At 49.3% G+C, this 19,054-nt stretch overlaps 1 protein-coding gene across 7 annotated transcripts; it reads left to right on the forward strand.

Annotated features, from left to right (window-relative positions):
- Positions 1-6,787: 6,787 nt before the first annotated feature.
- On the forward strand, positions 6,788-18,830 carry CD22 (CD22 molecule). Of its 7 annotated transcripts, XM_047836751.1 has the most exons (16): positions 6,788-6,893; positions 7,127-7,261; positions 7,437-7,478; positions 9,633-9,763; positions 9,908-10,285; positions 11,225-11,518; positions 12,618-12,884; positions 13,013-13,276; positions 14,303-14,560; positions 14,770-15,033; positions 15,111-15,374; positions 16,861-16,957; positions 17,102-17,177; positions 17,351-17,475; positions 17,654-17,738; positions 18,035-18,830. In XM_047836751.1, exons 4-16 carry the CDS (start codon positions 9,655-9,657, stop codon positions 18,164-18,166), a joined length of 2,613 nt encoding a protein of 870 aa, XP_047692707.1. In that variant the 5' UTR covers positions 6,788-6,893; positions 7,127-7,261; positions 7,437-7,478; positions 9,633-9,654; the 3' UTR covers positions 18,167-18,830. The 7 variants fall into 7 exon arrangements, with proteins under 7 accessions (XP_047692707.1, XP_047692708.1, XP_047692706.1 ...); XM_047836752.1 differs by lacking the exon at positions 7,127-7,261 and having other exon boundaries at positions 6,877-6,893; XM_047836750.1 differs by lacking the exon at positions 6,788-6,893 and having other exon boundaries at positions 6,935-7,261.
- The last annotated feature ends 224 nt before the right edge of the window (positions 18,831-19,054 follow it).

Genomic DNA, 19,054 nt, shown 5'->3' on the forward strand with positions numbered 1-19,054 from the left:
GTTGAGGTTCATGTTTTGCTTATGGATGTAACCAATCTCTCCACCAACATTTGTTGAAAGACTGTTTCTTCCATTGGATTGCTTTTGCTCCTTTATAAAAAAATTAGTTGGCCATCCTTGTTTGGGGTCATTTCCGGGTTCTTTAGTCCATTTATCTATGTATTTATTCCCCCCACCAATACCACACAGTTTTGATTACTGCACATTACTTTATATAATAAGCTTTGAAATCGGGGTAGAGTGACCGCCCCTTTATTCTTCTTTTTCAGAAATGTTTCCTATTCTAGTTCTCTGTCTTTCTACGTAAACTTTAGAATAATCTTGTCTAGGAGCACCTGGGTGGCTCAGTCGGTTAAGTGTCCAACTCTTGATTTTGGCTCAGGTCCTGATCTCACGGTTTGTGAGATCGAACCCTGCATTGGGCTCTGCACTGACAGCACGGAGCCTGCTTGGGATTCTCTCCCTCTCTCTCTGTTCCCCTACCCTGCTCATGCTTTCTCTCTCTCTCTCAAAATAAATAAACATTAGAAAAAAGAATAATTTTGTCTATAGCTACAAAAATTTTTTCTGGGATTTTGAAAGTAATTGCATTGAATCTGTTTAATCAATATGAGGAGAATTGACATCTTTATCATGTTTAATCTTCTGATTCATGAATATAGTATTTAATTTGGTCTTCTTTTATTTTTTTCAGCAGTGTTTTGTCATTTTCAGTATACAAGTCTTATATATGTCTTGTTAGATTTATTACATCTAGTTATGTCTTTTTAAAATGCCATTATAAATGGAATTGTATTTTACATTTCAGTTTCCACATGATTATTGTCAGTATTAAAAAAGTGAGTAAATGACTAATATTTGTGTTAATTTTGTATTCTGCAACCTTGCTGAATTTCCAGTACAGTAGAGTGGTGATTGTAGACACCTTAGGGTGGAAATATTCAGTCTTATAGTGTTGATAGGCCAATTTTAGTTTTTTAAAGTTAGTTGCAGATTATCAAGTGGAGGAATTTCCTGTCTATTCCTAGTTCTCAGAGAGTTTTTATTGTGAATGGGTGTTGGATTTTGTCAAAAATTTCCGCAACAATTTATATGATCATGTGATTTTTCTTCTTTATCCTATTAATATAAGATTACATTGTTTGATTCTCAAATACTGAACCAGCCTTGCATCCCTCAGATAATCTCCATTTGGTCATAGTATATAGTTCTTTTTACATATTGCTGAATTCTATCTGCTAATATTCTGATAAATTTTTTTGCCTCTATATTCATGAGGAATATTGGTCTGTAGTTTTTCTTTGCATTGTCTTTGTCTTTTTGTTTGTTTGTTTCAGGGTAATATTGGCTTTTCAGAATAAGCTGAGAAGTGTTCCCTCTACTGTTTTCTGGATGATATTATGTAGAATTGGTGTTACTTCCTTACACATTGGGTAGAATTCTCCAGTAAAGCCATATGTGCCTGGAGATTTCTTTTTCATGTTTTAAATTATCTCAGTAGTTATAGGGCTCTACAAATTACCTAACTGACATCTGGAGGGGTGTGGTAGTTTTTACTTTTTGAGGAATTGATCCACTTAATCTAAGTTTTGAAATTTATGTGCATAGAGTTGTTCATACTATTCTCTTATTACCTTTTTGATGTCTGCAGGACCTGTAGTGGTATCCCATTTCATTATTTTTTTTAAGTTTATTTCTTTATATTTAGAGAGAGAGAGAGAGAGAGAGAGAGAGCTTGTGTGAGCACTTAAGCAAGGTAGGGACACAGAGAGGAAGAGAGAATCCCAAGCAACCCAGGGCTTGATCCCATGAACCATGATATCATGACCTGAGCCAAAATCAAGATTCAGCCACTTAACCGACTGAGCCACCCGGGTGCCCCCATGCCCCATTCATTCTTTTTTTTTTTTTTTTTTTAATTTTTTTTTTTTTCAACGTTTATTTATTTTTGGGACAGAGAGAGACAGAGCATGAACGGGGGAGGGGCAGAGAGAGAGGGAGACACAGAATCGGAAACAGGCCCCAGGCTCTGAGCCATCAGCCCAGAGCCCGACGCGGGGCTCGAACTCACGGACTGCGAGATCATGACCTGGCTGAAGTCGGACGCTTAACCGACTGCGCCACCCAGGCGCCCCCCATTCATTCTTAATGTTAGCAATTTGTCGTCTCTCTCTTTTTTTGTCAGCCTTGCTAGAGATTTGTCAATTTTATTGGTCTTTTCAGTGAAACAGATATTTAATTTTCTCTATTATTTCTGTGTTTTCAGTCTCATTGATTTCTGCCTTTATGTATAGTATTTCCTTCCTTATGCTTGCTTTGGGTTTATTTTTCTCTTATTTTCTAGCTTCTGGAGATGGAGACTTTTATTCCTGATTTGAGACTTTTCTTCTTTTAATGTAACCCTTTAGTTCTATAAATTTACCTCCTGTGCTTAGCTGTGTACCACAAAATTTGATAAGTTTTATTTTCATTTTCTTTCAGTTCAATGTATTTTTTATATTTCCCTTGAGATTTCCTCCTTGACACATATATTATTTAGAAGTGTGCTGTTTAGTTTCCAAGTCTTCAGAGATTTTTCTGTTATTAATTTCTAGTTTGATTCTATTATGGTTAGAGAATGTACTCTACAAGATTTCAATTATTTCAAAGTTTCTAAGTCTTGTTGTATAGCCCTAAATTTAGTTTATCTTGGCATACGTTCCATGGATTCTTGAAAAGAATGTGTATTACATCATTTGAGCGTCAACTAGATCCTGTTGGTTGATGGTGTTCTTGAGTTCTTATATATCCTTGCTGATTCTAATGTCTAGTTGCTCTATCATTTGTTGAGGGAGGGATGCTAAAGTTTCTAACTATAACTGTGGCTTTGTCTATTTCTCCTTTCATTTCTATTGGTTTTTGTCTCATGTATTTTTTAGCTGTGTTGTTTGGTACACACACATTTAGCATTGCTATGTCTTCTTGGTGGATTGACCCTTTCCTTATAACATCCCTCCCTAGCTTTGGTCATTTTCTTTGTTCTGAAGTCTACTTTTCTTAAATTAAGATATAACTGACATACAACATTAGTTTCAAGTGTACAAGATGATTTAATATTTATATATATTGTGAAATGATCACCACAATAAGTCTAGTTAACATCTATCATCACCACACACAGTTATAATTTTTTTCTTTTAAGATCTACTCTCTTAGAAATTTTCAAATATAGCAGTATTATTAACTATAGTCACTATGCCGTATATTACACCCCAAGACTTATTTTATAACTGGAAGTCGGCACCTTTTGACCACCTTCACCCCTTTTGACCACCTCCCCATCCTCTGCCTCTGGCAACCACCAATCTGTTCTCTGTATCTACAAGTTCATTTTGTTTGTTTTTTAGATTCCACATATAAGGGAGTTAAGGCAGTGTTTGTCTTTCTGTTTGACTTATTTCACTTAGCATAGTGCCCTTAAGGTCCATCCATGTTGTCACAAATGGCAAAATTTCCTTCTTTCTTATGGCCGAGTAATATTCCATTGTATATACACACATCACATTTTCCTTATCCATTCATTCACTGATGCACACTTAGGAGGCTTCTATGTCTTAGGTATTGTAAATAATACTGCAGTGAACTTGGAGGTGCCATATCTTTTTGAATTAGTGTTTTCATTTCCTTCAGATAAATACCCCAGAAGTGGAATTGCTCATACATAATGGTAGTTCTATTTTTAATTGTTTTGAAGAACTCTACTTTCTTTTGATTATTTTACATCATTTTATTTTCAACTTGCCTGTCTAATTACATTTGAAGTTATTTTCTTATGACAGCATATAGTTGGGTCATTTTTTTAACTCACTCTGTCAATCTCTGTCTTCATTTGCATATTTACACCACTTACATTTAATGTAATTACTTACATGGTAAGGCCTAAGCCTGTCATTTTATTTTTATTTTATTTTTGTTCTCTCAATTTTTAATTTGTTTTCTTTTTTCCTACCTTCATGTAGGTCTCTTGAACAATTTTTAAAATTCCATTTTGATTTATCTATAGTGTTTTTTAATATATCACTTTGTATAGTGTTTTAGTGGTTGATCTAAGCATTACATTATATAGAACTTATCAAAGTCTACTGGTTTCAAGATTTTACCAGCTCAAGTGAAGTATAGAAACTTTACCTCCTTTACATCCTTTTACCCTCTCCCATTTATAATTATCTTAAATATTTCTTCTACAGACACTGAGAACGGCATTACACAGTGTTATAGATTTTGCTTTGCCAGACATAATTTAGAAAACTCAAGAAGAGAAGGAAAGTCCTTTGTATTTACCCATAGGTTTGCTCTTTCCATTTTCTTTCCTCCTTTCTGGTGTTCCAAAATTTCTTTTAAAAAAAATTCATTTTCTTTCAAGGGCTCCTGGGTGGCTCAGTCGGTTGAGCGCCCAACTTTGGCTCAGGTCATGATCTCATGGCTCATGAGTTTGAGCCCCACGTTGGTCTCTGGAACCTGCTTCAGATTCTGTGTCTCCCCATCTCTGCCTCTTCCCTGTTCGCACTCTGTCTCTCTCTCTCTCTCAAAAAAAAAAAAAAATTTAAAAAATGTTTAAATAATTTTCTTTCTGTTTTCCCTTATAGCCACTCTTCTAGGGTCTCTGTTGGTTAAAAATTGTTAGTTTTCCTTCATCTGAGAATGTCTTGATTTCCCCTTCATTCCTGAAGGATAGATATACATTTCTGGGTTGATAGTTCTTTTCTTTCAGTATCTAAGAGATGCTGTTTCACTTTCATAACACCTTTCTTATCACCTTATCACCTTTTTTGATACAAAATCTACTGTCATTTGAATGGGTTTTCTCCCTGTAGGTAATGCATCATTTCTCTGTGGTTGCTTTCAAGATTTTTTCTTTGTCTAATTTTTATAAGTTTGACTAGTATGTGTCTTGACATGGATTTCTTTGGGTTAATCTTGTTTGGGATTCACTCAGCTTCTTGAATCTGTAGATAATATGGTTTTTTGTTTGTTTTGTCAAATTAGGAACATTTCAGCCATTATTTCTTCAAATATTTTCTCAGGCTCACCCTTTTTCTCCTCTCCTGAAACTACAATGACATGAATGTTAGATCTTTTGTTATACTAGCTACACATGTCCTTGAGGCTCTGTTCTTCTTCTTCTTCTTTTTTTTTTCTTCAGTTTGTTCTATCTGTTTTTCAAATTGGGTAATTTCTAATGTTCCATGTTCCATTGTGATGTTGAGCTCATTCATTAGGGCTTTTAATTTCAGTTATTGTATTTTTTAGTTCTAAAAAATTTCCTTTTGATTCTTTATTATTTGTTTGCTGACACTGTTTTTTTCAATAGGTTTGCTCACTGAAGCATTTTTATGATGGCTGTTTTAAAATCCTTGTTAGATAATTCCAACATCTGTGTCATCTTGGTGTTTGTGTCTGTTGATTATCTTTTTGCATTCAGTTTGAGAACTTCCTGGTTCTTAGTAGGCTGAGTGATTTTCAAATGAAACCAGGACATTTTGGGTATTATTTATGGGACTGGATCTTATTTAAATCAGTGTTTTAGCAAGCTTCCCCTGACACTGTTCCAGTAAAATGAACAGGGGCACTGCCTCATTATTGCCAAATGGGGGTAGAAGTTCAGGTTCTCCACTCAGCCTCTCTTGACAGCTGGTGTGTGTGTGTGTGTGTGTGTGTGTGTGTGTGTGAAGTTTTCTCATTGCTGGGCAGGGGTGAAAGATCAGGTTCCCCATTATGCATCCATTAATACCATCTTGACTGGGACAGGGAGGGGGTACATCATTATTGCTCTCCACATGGCTTTCATGCAGATTCCACAGAAGTTGGGCTTATGATCACTGAGTGATGGTGAAAGTCCTGATTCTCCCCTAGACCTCCTCTTACACCACTCCAATGAGGAGTATGATGTCTCATCACAGGGTGGGGTTGGATGTTCAGGCTGCCCATGTGGTTTCTACTGACACTGTGGGGAGAAAGAGCCCAGAGGGGCTGGAGGGCCCAGCCCCACACTCAGCCTCCTCTGGCACCACTCAGATGTGGTATGGGGGCGTGGCCTGGCAAGGGTGAAAGTCTAGGGTCGCACTCAGCCTTTGCTGTCAGGGGTAGAAGTGAAGCAGCAGGTTTTTCTGTGACATTTCGCTGGAGTAGAGAAGTTACTGCATGAAAGATTTCTGTCTTTCTGGGCTGCCCCTTTCTTGGTTCTTTAGCTAGAAGAGCAGAGTTTTGCCGGAACTTTTTTTTTTTTTTTTTGTCTGTGCTCATTGTCATTTCCAGTTGCTTGCTTCTTCAGTATTTAGTCTGGGATAGATGAAGCGAAGAGAAAACCCAGAGAATTCATGGTCATATCATTCCTCAGGTCCCAAGGTCCCTAACCAGTGTGCCTTCTCTCAATCTTTCAGTGTCTTCTTATGCTTATTTTATAACATCCAGAGTTTTTAATTGTTCTTAGCAGAAGAAATAGGGAAGAATATAACTTCCCATAACATTACTGTCTTTTGAATAAGTTGTTCCTTTTCTGTTTCTTTTTTTGTTTGTTTTTTAAATGTTTATTTATTTTGGGGAGAGAGAGGGAGACAGAATCCAAAGCAGGTTCCAGGCTCTGAGCTGTCAGCACAGAGCCCAATGCGGGGCTCAAATTCATGAACCATGAGATCATGACCTGAGCCAAAGTCAGATGCTTAACTGACTGAGCCACCCAGAAGCCCCTCCCCTTTTCTGTTCCTTTCTCAGTGGCTGGTAGTCAGTAGAGTTTGATGATACCAGGGTGAAGATTTCTCAGAGACTTCCCTGACCATCTGCAGGATTTGAATGGCTTTGCCTGATGTCTGGGTCTGGTCTCAAGACACTCACAGACTAGAAGCCTGATGAAAGTGGTAAGTTTCTAGTCTCAAGACTTGCCCATTCAAGAACACTCCATGAAAGTTATATTTTTTCCTTTTGATACTGTGAGCTCTTCCCTCAACCCTCAGGAGCTGCTGGAGCATCGGTGTAAGTGATCAGATTTCCCGACCATTCTGGCCTTTGGAGAGAAAGTAATAGGAATGAGAATAACTGGATGGTGTCACTAAACTACCAACACTTTCATATTGCCTTGTGCCTTTTTCAGCAGGCTGGCGGTTCTAATCTGCTTGGCCTAAATTATCAGCATTTCCTGAGAGCTGGATAGAGAGGAAGTTGTGGAGGGACTAGCTCTGAAACTATCTGATGTAGAAACTCCATACACCGAACCTAAAAACTGACTGTAGGTACTTGAGTGTTCCTTTCAAGCTGATTCCAAGCCCAAGTTGCCCTCATGGCCTCTTTTCCCCCCTCCCCACTTCACCATGCCTCTTGGTTGCCCTGAGAGTCACACAGGGGCAGGGGGTGGGGCCAAGGAGGGTGAAAATCCTTCGCTGTGCTTCCCCTTTCACTCTCAGATGCTGCCAAGGTCCCTGAAGAGGGAAGACACGAGGAAACAGGTAAAAATTATTTTGCTCTCTTTTGCATTCAGCATGCCGGCACGGAGCAGCTGCTGTGTGCCAGGCACAGTTCTTGGGGCTGGGAGCACAGCGGGACCCCCCCCCTTACCCATGTATCAACAGGATGTAGACCCCCATCTTTGAGCATGCCCTCTGATGGGCTTGTGGAGTCTTCTGAGAATAGGATGGGTCACCAGATGCCCAGGAGGGAAGAATGGACTCAGGGAGGCGGGCTCTGAGATCCTGCAAGGCCCTCAGCAGGCCTATGTTGAGCAAGCCACCATGGGTCTGGATAGCATGGCATGGTCCTGAGCCTTTGTGCCTAATGCCTATTGTCCCCAGCCTCCACGCCCCACCCTGTCTCAGCAGCCTTCCGCTTCCAGGTCTAAGGTCCCACTTCTTATGTCCCAGCGACTGCCTGGAGCTGCCGGGGGCGAGCACGTAGCTCTGCTCTGAGAAGTGCCCTCTCCCCCTCATCCTGGTGTTCTCAAGGCATTCCCCCATGAAGGTGCGGCTGGCGGCTGGCGGCAGAAGGGGCACAACAGTCCGGCTACTGGAGGCTGGTCTTTGCCCCAGAGAATGGAAGCTAGCCCTTGCCACAGCTCTTGTGGAAACCCAAAGGGGACCCGGAGCGCATCCCTCAAAACGCTGACCCTGCAGCCCTGCCGAGTTTCTCATGGGAAACGTAAAATCGGTTCCATGGCTAAAGAAGCGTGGGCAATGTACTGCACCGTACTGTGCTCTGGCCCCCGTGTCGGCAGATGTGTGATGCACACACAGCTGATTATAAGGGACCAAAAAGACCCACGGTAAAGAATTCTGTTTACCTTCTTCACCCAGCTTTTCTCAAGTGGACGTGGCCTTGAAGGTGTTTTTGCATGTAGCTCTGTTAGCACCTGCAGAGCTGGTGTCACTTCTACCTGGAGAGTCTGTCCCAGTTCAGACCCCTCACCCCTAACCCGAGCCCGAGCCCCGGCCAGGCCAGCACAGACACTACGCCTGGGGACAGACCCCTCCTTTCTGCTCAGCAAGCAGCCTAGCTTCCCCCACGCCTCTGGGTACCAGACACCCAACAGCATTTGGCATGAGCCATGAAGCCTGAGGAGATAAACAGCCCCAGGGGGTGAGGGGTGTTTGATGCGTGGGAAATGTTGGCAGGGCAGGTGGGAGGGGTGCAAGTCTGCCCTGAGACCGGAGACACACTCTGTCACACATCCTGCTAACTCCAGAGGGACCCGCACGGAGGGGCCCAGTCATGCAAATTGGGGCTTAAATTTAACTCTATGTAAATGTAACTCTATGTAAAAGTCTAATAAGGTGGCACACAAACTCACTGATCAGAGAGGGACAGATGCGCAGGGCTGCAAACTGGGGGCCCTTGGACTGCCTTCAGCCCGCAGACTGGCCAGCACCGTGTTTGCTTGTTTGTTTGTTGATGAAAGCAGGACATTTCACAGGAAAATCCAGCTTATTTCTCTTAAAGCACTGGAAGATCAGGCAGTGCTGAGCTCACATTCCCACTTGGCAACAATTGGTTGGGACCGGGACAGTCATTGTCTTTACCCAAGGCATGACCTTTGTTCCCACCTGGTTGATTTATGTTTTCTACCCAGCCCCCAGGGGTATCTGAGTGGGACCCTTGGACCACATTCTCCGAAGTCCTTCCAGACCCCTCTAAATGCTCTCCTGGCATCACACTTAATTGTTAGTTTTAGAGTTATCTTGCTCCTGGTCTTTAAAAATCAAGTTTTGATCATGGCTCTCCCCCATATAAGAACCTTCACTAGTTGCCTCAAGGTGAGCTTCAAGTTACCCCAGGCCTGGAATTCAAGGCACTCAGGAGTCTGGTGACACTCAAAGCCTGAGAGCTGGGCAGGAAGTTTGTAAAATTATGGATGGATGGATGGATGGAAGAAAGGAAGGAGGGCTAGAAAGAGAGACAGGCTAGTCTTACAGAGTTCTTAGGCTGAGAGAATAGACATGACATACCCACAAAAGGCCCCATGAACATCCAGAATTCACATCCTGCAAGGCAAGCAGACATGGTTCTCCTGGGATCAGGGAAGAGGGGTTGGAGTTTGGTGGGTGAGCAAGAAAAGCCATCTGAAAGAAGCAAGTGACCAGATGGCTCAAAGACAACTCTTCCCGGCCCAGGCTCCTGCCCAGACACAGCACCATGCATCTCCTCGGCCCCTCGTTCCTGCTCCTTGGTAAGGACTGTGGCCTAGGCTTGGGTTCTGGGAGTCTGTGGGAGCTAGAGGAGGAGGAAAGCTCTGGAGCAAAGAGTAAGTATTGGGGAGGAGGGGACAGGCAGGGTATGTGTGTATGTACCTTCCTCTCTCCCTCTGTCTTTAGAGGGGATTCTTTATTCATTTGAAAGCTCTTTATGCCCCTCAATAATGTTTTTTGATCACTGTGGTGGGTTCCAGAATACTTGGTCTTCTCTGACTCATCTCAATGGAAGTTTGAGCACCCCCACACCCTCTACACCTGGGATGGGGCCTGCGTCTGGATTCCCTGTGACTACAAAATTCCAGGGAGTAGACAAATGCTGGAAAACCTGACCCTGTACCACAACTATCACTATGACGAGACCCGCAAGGACTTCAGTGGGACCATCCTGTACGATACCGCGAAGGCTGGGAAGACTCTGCCTCACCGGGAGAGGGTTCAATTCCTGGGAGACAAAAAGTCCAACTGCACCATACACATCCACCCTGTGTCCGTCAATGACAGTGGCTGGCTTGGGCTGAGAGTGACAACGAAGAATGACAAATGGATGGAGAAAATAGACCTCAACGTCTCTGGTAAGGCCCTGGGGGATGGGGTTCTCTGCCTCGGTTTCGGGCAAGAAGGGAGGTGGAAAACACCCAGCCCCTGGGACAGGGGTGGCAAGCCAGGCCGGAGGTGCCAGTGAGCGAGCGGGCAGCACAAGATAATGGGGCTGGGGCTGGGGCCAGACCTCTGGTCTCCCCTCGGGCCTCCCACCTGCCACTCAACGCCCGCCCATTCCGGAATCCGGGTTCCAGGTGGCCTGATTTTTGACGAGAAGATGGAAATGTGGACTTTCAAGCAAAATCTCCCAATGCCTTAATGTTGGTGATTAATTCTAATTAGGCCTTCGTGGCCAAATGAGACACATGTAGGGGATGAATCAAGCACGGGCCCGGGGCCTCCACCCCACAGCCTGTGTCTTCTGTGGTGGTGGGGGAGGTGGGGGGGGGGTTCTAAGCAGCTACACGGGGGTGAGAGCTGTGGTTTCAGACCTGTCGTCTCAGGGTGGCCCAGCCCCGGGGAGAGCTGGAGACACACAGGCCCACTAACGGCACCCACTGAGGGAGCGCCACGCTGGAGGTCTCCAGTGTGGAGGCCATTACAAATGCAGGCTTGTCGGCAAAGCCAAGAAAGGCGTGGGGACCTAAACCGGTAAAATTCATTTGGGATGGGGGAGCCATGTCAAAAATGTTTAGAGAGCAAACGTCAGGGAGGGGGCACGAGGTACGTATGAGATAGAATACGGGATTCCTCAGGAGCGGCGGCATTCACAAGAGAGAGTGCTTCCGCCGAGCAAAAGTGATTCAAAGCAGAGAAAGGCGGCCGGGAGAGAGGTGCAGAGGCGGAAGGGACCGGCGAGGGGCTCCTGAGGGGCTACTTGGGGCTGGGGGTGTGTCAAGGCAGGTGTGCGAGGTTGGCACACGGGCCCTCGCTCTCCCAGGCCCCCAGCACAGCCCCCTACTCTTTTGCAGAGACGCCTCTCTCACCTCACATCCAGCTCCCTCCAGAAATCCAGGAGTTCCAGGAAGTCACTCTGACCTGCTCGCTGAATTTCTCCTGTCCTGGGTACCAGATCCAGCTGAAGTGGTCCCTGGAGGAGACTGCTGTCACCTCCACCCTCCTGACCACCAAGACCGTGTCCACACAGAGCAAGCTCACCTTCCAGCCGCAGTGGACTCACCACGGCAAGAATCTTTCCTGCCAGCTCTGGGACCCCCGAGCAGAGCGGATACTCTCTGAGGAAAGCGTGGGGCTGGATGTGAAGCGTGAGTGTCCCCCAGGGCCCCCCGGGGAAGGACGAGGGTCTTGTCTCTTCTCTTCCGGCCCTCGAGGGCACCAAGGGTGCCAGGCACCTACACAGAAGGAAACAGGCATCATGCTCTCCACCACCCCCCAGCCCCCGACACCCCCACCCCCACCCCACCCCCGTTATCAAGCCCCAGTGTTTCAGGGAACGGATTCATCTTAGCATCTGCTTTGGTCTATCTAACAGAATAAAACACTTGAATATCCTCGAGCCATGACACGAAGTTGAGATCACGTGGTTACACGGGAGGGGGAGGTGGTGGGCGGGGTAAGAGGCGGTTTCACATCATTGTTCGTGCCTCATTCATTCATTCATCCAATAAATATTTCCTGGGTGCCTCCCAGGTGCCAGGCCCTGTTCTGGCGGTGAGCAAACTTCTTGCCCACTTGGAGCTGGCATGGCAATGGGGAAGACAAACAAGAAACAGAGTAACAAGGAAACAGAGAACTTAACTGTAGGCAGGGATAAGTGTCGTGGGGGCCAATAAAGCCGGGCAAGGGCAGAGGGAGGGAGGGATAGAGGCTTCTCTGAGGAAGGTGAACCTGAGGGAAGGGAAAGACTGGGGCACGCAGATGTTTATTTGCGAGAAGATTCCAGAAAGAGGAAAGAGCGAGGACGAGGGCCTCGAGGTAGGAGCTCGGTGTGCCTGCGACAGAGCAGGGGGCCCAGCGGGGGGAAAGGAGGGCCAAGGGCAGACTCACGGGCTGCAGCAGGGTTTGGGGGTGTATTCTGAGCATGGAATCCACGCAATGGTTTCAAGCAGGGGAGTAACAAAGTCCGAGCGACAGTGTTAGGAAGGCTGCTGGTTGCCCGGTGACTAGAACTTTGGAGAGCCGGGGGCGTGCGTAGAGCAGAGACAAGTTAGGAGTCTGTGAGAGTCACCTGGATGCTGGGGCCAGCCCACCCCCCCGTGGACGAGGGTCACGCGAGTGGCCGCACACACGCACACACTACATTTAACTGCCACTTTATCAGAATCAAAGCCCTGCAACTTCCCACCACGATACACCCTCTGAGAGGTCCCACCCCCTCTCCCACTGTGCCCCCTGCTCCTCTAGATGCCCCAAAGTTGAAGATTGAGGCCACCCCCAGAGAAGCCATCGTAACAGAGGGAAAGTCTGTGACCATGACGTGCCAGGTCCTCAGCAGCAACCCCGGCTACCAGAATATAGCCTGGCTCAAGGATGGGACCCTGCTGAGGGAGCAGGAGACACTCACGCTGACTCTGCCCACTGTGACCAAGGAGATGAGTGGGAAGTACCAGTGTGAGGCCTCCAATGAAATAGGCTCAGAACAGTCGGAAGAAGTGGACCTTCAAGTATATTGTGAGCCTCCTGGGAGCTGGGAGGGGGTCAGGCAGGGAGTTAGCAGGGGGTGGAACCAAGGCCCTTGAGAGGTGAGCAAGGGAGGCCCTGGCTCACCTCCCTCCTCTGCCTCTGCGGGCTTTTTCCAGATGCTCCGGAATCTTCCAGGGTTGAGATCCTCCCCTCACCAGCTAAGGAGGGAAATAAAGTACAGATGACTTGTGTGTCACCGGCCAATCCTCCTCCAACAAATTACACCTGGTATCACGATAAGAAACAAGTACCCGGAAGGACAAGCAAGACCTTCCAGATCCCAGCGGTCCTCCTCGGGCACGCTGGGTATTATTCCTGCTTGGCCGAAAACAGCCTTGGTACTGGACAAGTTGGAGGGGAAGCTGAGTTAGATGTCCAGTGTGAGTAGTCACAGGGCTTCTGGGTTCTAGAGGGAGAAGGAGGAAGGGAAATGGAACACAGGGGATTCCTGGGTCCTCGAATGGGCGGCAAGCAGAGGCCGGGGTCTCTCAACGTGTAAGCCCCGGGGGTGGGTGCCTCGCTGTCGTCCCCGGTTGTACACCCAGCACCAGAACAGGGTCTGGCTCGTGGTAGGTGCCCGGTAGATGTTTGTCGAATGAACGAAAGCAAGATGCCAGGGCCCCATGAGGGACACGGAGACTCGGCATCACGAGGCAGTGGCTGAGCCCCAGGAGGGGGCCTGATGTGTCGGAGGAGAACTAGAGCAAAATGTCTCGTTACCTCCCCATCGGGGGTCAGACCCTGTTTAATACAGTGAATCGTGTCAGTGAGTCGAGCCCAGGACAGAGAGGATCCATAGGTTTGATCCTCGGACCCTGGGATGTCAGAGCCTGAGCCAGATACTCTGATGGGGACGCTCCAATCCCAAACATCTAGACAGCGTGTGACCCAGCGGCAGCGGCGTTTACTAACCATTTGCTCTGCCCTGGCTGCTTCAGCTCATTTCGTCCTCGCAATGATCCTACAAGGTTAGGTACTCTTAGGACCCCACCTGATGGATAAGTAAACTGAGTCCCACGGCCCACGATCACTCAGCTCTAAGTCATGGCGTCTGCCAGTCTGGCTCCAGAGCTGTGCTTCTCCCCCAGTGAATGCCCGCACCGCAGCGAACTGACTCTGTGCCCCCGGCCCACGCGGTGGCCCGCAAACAGCGCGCCTCTGTCTCCCACGCACCACGCGTTCTCTGCTGGAGCTCTGCTCTGAGCATCATCCTGCCTCAAACCGGGGCCGGGCCAAATGGCCGGGGTTTCTGTCCTCACACAGATGCAAGAGGGAAGCATAAGGCTTCCTTTGGTTAATTTAGGAACTGTGTGAATGCGGGGGAGCGGTGGGGGAGAGGGAGGCGCCGGGAAAGGTAGTGATGGACAGCTGACTTTCCCTCGCCCATCTCTCTGGTTTTCTCCCAGATCCTCCCAAGGAGGTAACCACAGTGATTCAAAACCCCACACCGATTCGAGAAGGAGACAATGTGACCCTGTCCTGTAACTACAATTCCAGTAATCCCGAAGTTACCCGATACGAATGGAACTTCCAAGGCTCCTGGAAAAAACCATTACGCGAGGTGCTGATAATTGAGAAAGTTTCCTGGGACGCCAGACCAATCTCCTGTGCAGCCTGCAACCAGTGGTGTTCGTGGGCTCCCTCTGTCAGCCTGGATGTCCTGTGTGAGTGAGCGGGCAAGGGGATCGGAGAGGTGGGCCAGCTGGGGTATGGGCTCTAAGGGGGAGGGGACTGGGGCCTGGGCCAGAACCTTCACAGAGAACTGAGGGCTGAACGTCTGGCCTCAGGGCCCAGGGGAGAGGAAGTCCTGGGGACAAGAAGAGGGAAAGGGGCCCAAGAGGTCAGCCTGACCCTTGAGGCCCTTGCTCTCCAGATGCCCCAAGAGATGTCAGGGTCCAGCAGATCAGCCCCCCTTCTGACATTCACTCCGGGCACCGAGTCCTCCTTGGATGTAACTTCTCAAGTAGCCGCCCCAGAGACGTCCGCTTCTTCTGGAAGAAAAATGGAATCCTTCTGAAGGAGGGAAGAGAACTGACCTTTGACGCCATCTCTCCAGAAGACGCTGGCAATTACAACTGCTTGGTCAACAACTCCGTAGGACAGACCATGTCTGAGGCCAGGATCCTCCAAGTGCTGTGTGAGTGGCTGGAGCTGGCGACAGACAGAAGAGCAGGTGGCCGGCTACCTGGATCCTGATTTCGCTTCTCCTTACAGATGCACCGAGGAGGCTGCGTGTGTCCATCGGCCCAAAGGACGAAGTGATGGAGGGGAAGAAGGCAGTCCTGACATGTGAGGGCGACGCCAACCCTCCCATCTTCCAGTATAGCTGGTTTGACTGGAAAAACCAAAACCTCCAGCATTATGATCAGATGCTGAGATTGGATCCTGTGAAGGTCCAGCACTCAGGAGCCTATCGGTGCCAGGCCATCAACCGGCTGGGCATGGGCCAGTCGACCCCCAGCACCCTCACTGTCTACTGTAAGGCTCCTTCCCTCTTCTTCTCTGACCCCTCTTTCTCCTTCCTTCCCCCACCCCAGTCCTGGGGGGCAGCCTGGTGCATCACTCCCAGGCACCCCCCTTGCCCCCCCCCCCACACTCACCTTTCTTCCCCGCTTCTGCCCGTCACTCCTGACTCTCTCTAGGAGGGCTCCCTCTCAGGCTGCCCCCCGCCTTCCAGACACCCTGAGCTCTTACTGGGTCCCTCTCTGTCTCTTTCTGTCTCACCCTTGATAGGCTGCTTCTTTTTATCTTTTGGGATTTTAGCTTTTTTTTTTTTTTCAACGTTTATTTATTTTTGGGACAGAGAGAGACAGAGCATGAACGGGGGAGGGGCAGAGAGAGAGGGAGACACAGAATCGGAAACAGGCTCCAGGCTCCGAGCCATCAGCCCAGAGCCCCACGCGGGGCTCGAACTCCCGGACCGCGAGATCGTGACCTGGCTGAAGTCGGACGCTTAACCGACTGCGCCACCCAGGCGCCCCTAGCTTTTTTTTTTTTTTTAAGACAAAGTAAAGCTAAAACAGCACGAGGGGGTAAATGGTAGCAAGACCCCTCTCCCTTCTTTCTCCCTGAGAACTCGACCCTCTCCCTGAAGGCCCTCACTCCCGGTGGCTGGTTGCTTCTCTTCACAGAGCTGTTCTACACGCGCAAGACGCTTAAGTAGATCTAGGCCTATACACCCTTCGTCACGCAAATCGTGAGAGAGCCCACACATTGCCCTGGATGTTCTTTTGTTTCCCCACGTAACAATACCACTTGGAGACTGTTCTCTATCCGCGCATGTACAGCGTGTCTGAAGGGTCTGGAAACAATAGGGAAGATATTTAATTTGTTTATTGTGCTTTTGCAGATTAAACTTGGAGCCATGGTTTTAAATTTAGAGGATCATGCCCTGCAAAGCTGGATGCTGAGGGGAGACAGCCTGAGCAGTGTTATTTGGAAATGCAGCATACTGTATAAAAACCTGTTTCTGGGGTCTCCACTTTGCAGACACCCCGGAGACCTGCCTCTTTCCTTCAGGGCTGCCTTGTCAGTGTATTCCCATGCATGGAAGCGCTCAGTGCCTTCCCTACGGCCTTGTGTCGTCTCCGGCTCTGGGCTCCCAGGAAGGACAGTGGCAGGATAAATTTCTACATGGCGTTGCTACATCAAAGAACAAGTGATTTCACGTTCTGATAAGTAAGGCCAAGCGGTAGCCTTTACTTCGTACTCTGTGTGTGCACCTGTGTCTGTCACAAGACAGGTGTTTCCCAGGAGAGTCAGCCCTTTCCTCCTCATGGGGCCCCGAAGGCAGGGACTGGTTTCTCCCTTCCTCTGCATCCCCTGTGTGTGGAGGGGGAGTCTGGAAGGCAAGGACAGCGGCCATGCAGAGAGGTTGAGGATTCCTTCCAGGCGGATGCTGCAGGCCAGAGGTTATCGGAGAGATGCAGTGTCAACAACTCATGGTCGCTCTTCCCCCCACCAGACAGCCCAGAGACCATCGGCAGGCGAGTGGCCGTGGGAGTGGGGTTCTGCCTGGCCGCCCTCCTCCTGGCCTTCTGGGGAGTCAAGCTTCAGAAAAGGTGAGCAACTCCCAAGGCCCGTCTCTCCCTGATTCCTTCCCTGGAGTGACTCCCGTTAGCCATCCTCTCGACCCCGCATGCCCGACTCCACGGGGTCCTGTTCCCATCCCCCTGAGCCTCACCGAGCGGGATTTTGTTTCTTAGCTGGAAGAAGATACGGAGCCAGCAGGGGCTCCAGGAAAATTCCAGTGGGCAGAGCTTCTTTGTGAGGAATAAAAAGGTAGGACATGGGAGAAAGATGAAATGGAGGGCAGACCGTAAAGTCAAGCGGAGACACAGTGAAGATGGGATGCAAGGAGCACCGTGGGGAGGTGTGGGGGTCAGAGGTCAGGGGAGGTGTGGGTCTTGGCGGAGAATGGAGTGGTGAGAGCCGAGACCCCGTCTCTCTCCCAGGTTCGAAGGGCCCCGCTCTCCGAAGACCCTCACTCCCTGGGGTGCTACAATCCGGTGATGGAAGATGCCATCAGTTACGCGACTTTGCGCTTTCCTGTCGGTGACGCCGACGCACCAATAACCGGGTACTGAGTGAGGGTCCTGGGAGGGAGGAATGGCTCGTGTCCTGTCTGCCCTCTTTGTGCCCGGCACGGGAGCCAGGCCCTGCCCCGGGGTGCTCTCAGGGTCTAAGGGAGCTGGAAGTAGGAGGAGAGTTCGTGCGAAATACTTCATCTGCGGCCATCCACCTGCCCTCCCTCTCAGAGACGCAGGGACCCCAGAGACAGAGGGACCTTCCCCAAACAGGGACGACACGGTCACTTACTCCGTGGTGCAGAAGCATCGAGTGGTAAGAAGGCGGGGCTGTGGGAGGTGAGGGTGGGGGAGGGTGGGGGACCTGGCCTCAGCTGTGACTCCCAGGAGGGAGGGACTCGGTGGCCTCCGTGGGGGCCAGGGCTGCTGGTGGGAGGGGTGCTCAGGCACAGGTGTCAGAGCCAGGGCAGCGCCTCCCAGTCGGAGACGCAGACCGCGGCCGGCGTGTGGACAGGAGGACCCCCGGGTGGAGCCAAGGAGAGGACAGGCAGGGAATGCAGACCGGGGGGCTGGCGACCGGGAGGCCAACCTTACACCCCGTGGCTTTTGCAGGGAGACTATGAGAACGTGGTTCCAGAGAGTCCGGAAGACGAGGGGATACATTACTCCGAGCTGGTTCATCTTGGGATTGGGGAACGGCCTCTGGCCCAGGAAATGGTGGAATACGTGACCCTCAAGCACTGAGGAGCCAAACCCGCCAAAGCAGAGGCGCCAGGGGACCGCAGGGGCCAGGCCCCGCCCCTGCTGCTCAGCAGGCCCCAGCCTCCCCTCCACACACACGAGCAGGCACCCTCGCACGGTTACTGAAACCCCAGCCAGTGCACAGAACCTCGTGCGTCGCCCAGAGACAGCCTTCCTTCTCAACGCTGGGGGCCCTGGCCCTCCCAAAGGCCTGCTCCTGGCCCGCTCTCCTTTCCACCCAGAAAGTCATCTAAACACCTAGCCTGCACCGTACAGCCCCCCCCCCACACCCCTTCCCCGCCATCTGCCACCACCCATCCCCAGCTGGCCGTGTCCCTGCTGGGGTCGGCTTGTTACTATACTTTTTTCTTCCCCTCTCCATCCCTTTGGCCCCCTTACCCCTGCTCTGAAAGTCCCCTCATTAATTCTATGCCTAACGTCTGCTTCTGGGGCAAAGCCCAGGGAAGGAGGGACAGAAATGAGGGAGAAAGACTTGCTGGCCCGCTGGTTGCTCCTCCACGTGTCAGCGAGGCATTCCACGTGGAGAGGATTACGCTGCTGAGCCCCACGCCTCAGGGGTCTTGTGGTCTGAGACACACGCTGGTGTGGACAGACGTGTCACAAACACAGAGCTGCACAATAAAAACAGCTCGGATACCACTTCAAAGAACCCGTGCCTGTGGAGTCAGGGTGAGGACGGGGAGATGAAGAGGGCATCACGGGGCCTGGGGAGAAGGCAAAGGAGTCAAGGTAACCTCAGGACCGAATCAGCGGACTGGGGAGTCTGTTGTCTTGTTGCAAACGGTACACTGGCCCGGCAGGCAGACAAGTGCGAGTCTGAGTCTTGACTCTTCTGCTTGCCCAGCTGAGTGATCTTGGGCAAGTTCACCA

This window comes from Prionailurus viverrinus, chromosome E2 (assembly GCF_022837055.1).
Source record: "Prionailurus viverrinus isolate Anna chromosome E2, UM_Priviv_1.0, whole genome shotgun sequence".
NCBI lineage: Eukaryota > Metazoa > Chordata > Mammalia > Carnivora > Felidae > Prionailurus > Prionailurus viverrinus.

Coding starts and splice junctions, on each gene's coding strand:
- CD22 (XM_047836751.1), top strand. CDS start 9,655: ATGCATCTCCTCGGCCCCTCGTTCCTGCTCCTTGGTAAGGACTGTGGC. Junction 13,277..14,302: donor AGCTGAGTTAGATGTCCAGT/GTGAGTAGTCAC, acceptor GTTTTCTCCCAG/ATCCTCCCAAGGAGGTAACC. Junction 15,375..16,860: donor CAGCACCCTCACTGTCTACT/GTAAGGCTCCTT, acceptor TCCCCCCACCAG/ACAGCCCAGAGACCATCGGC.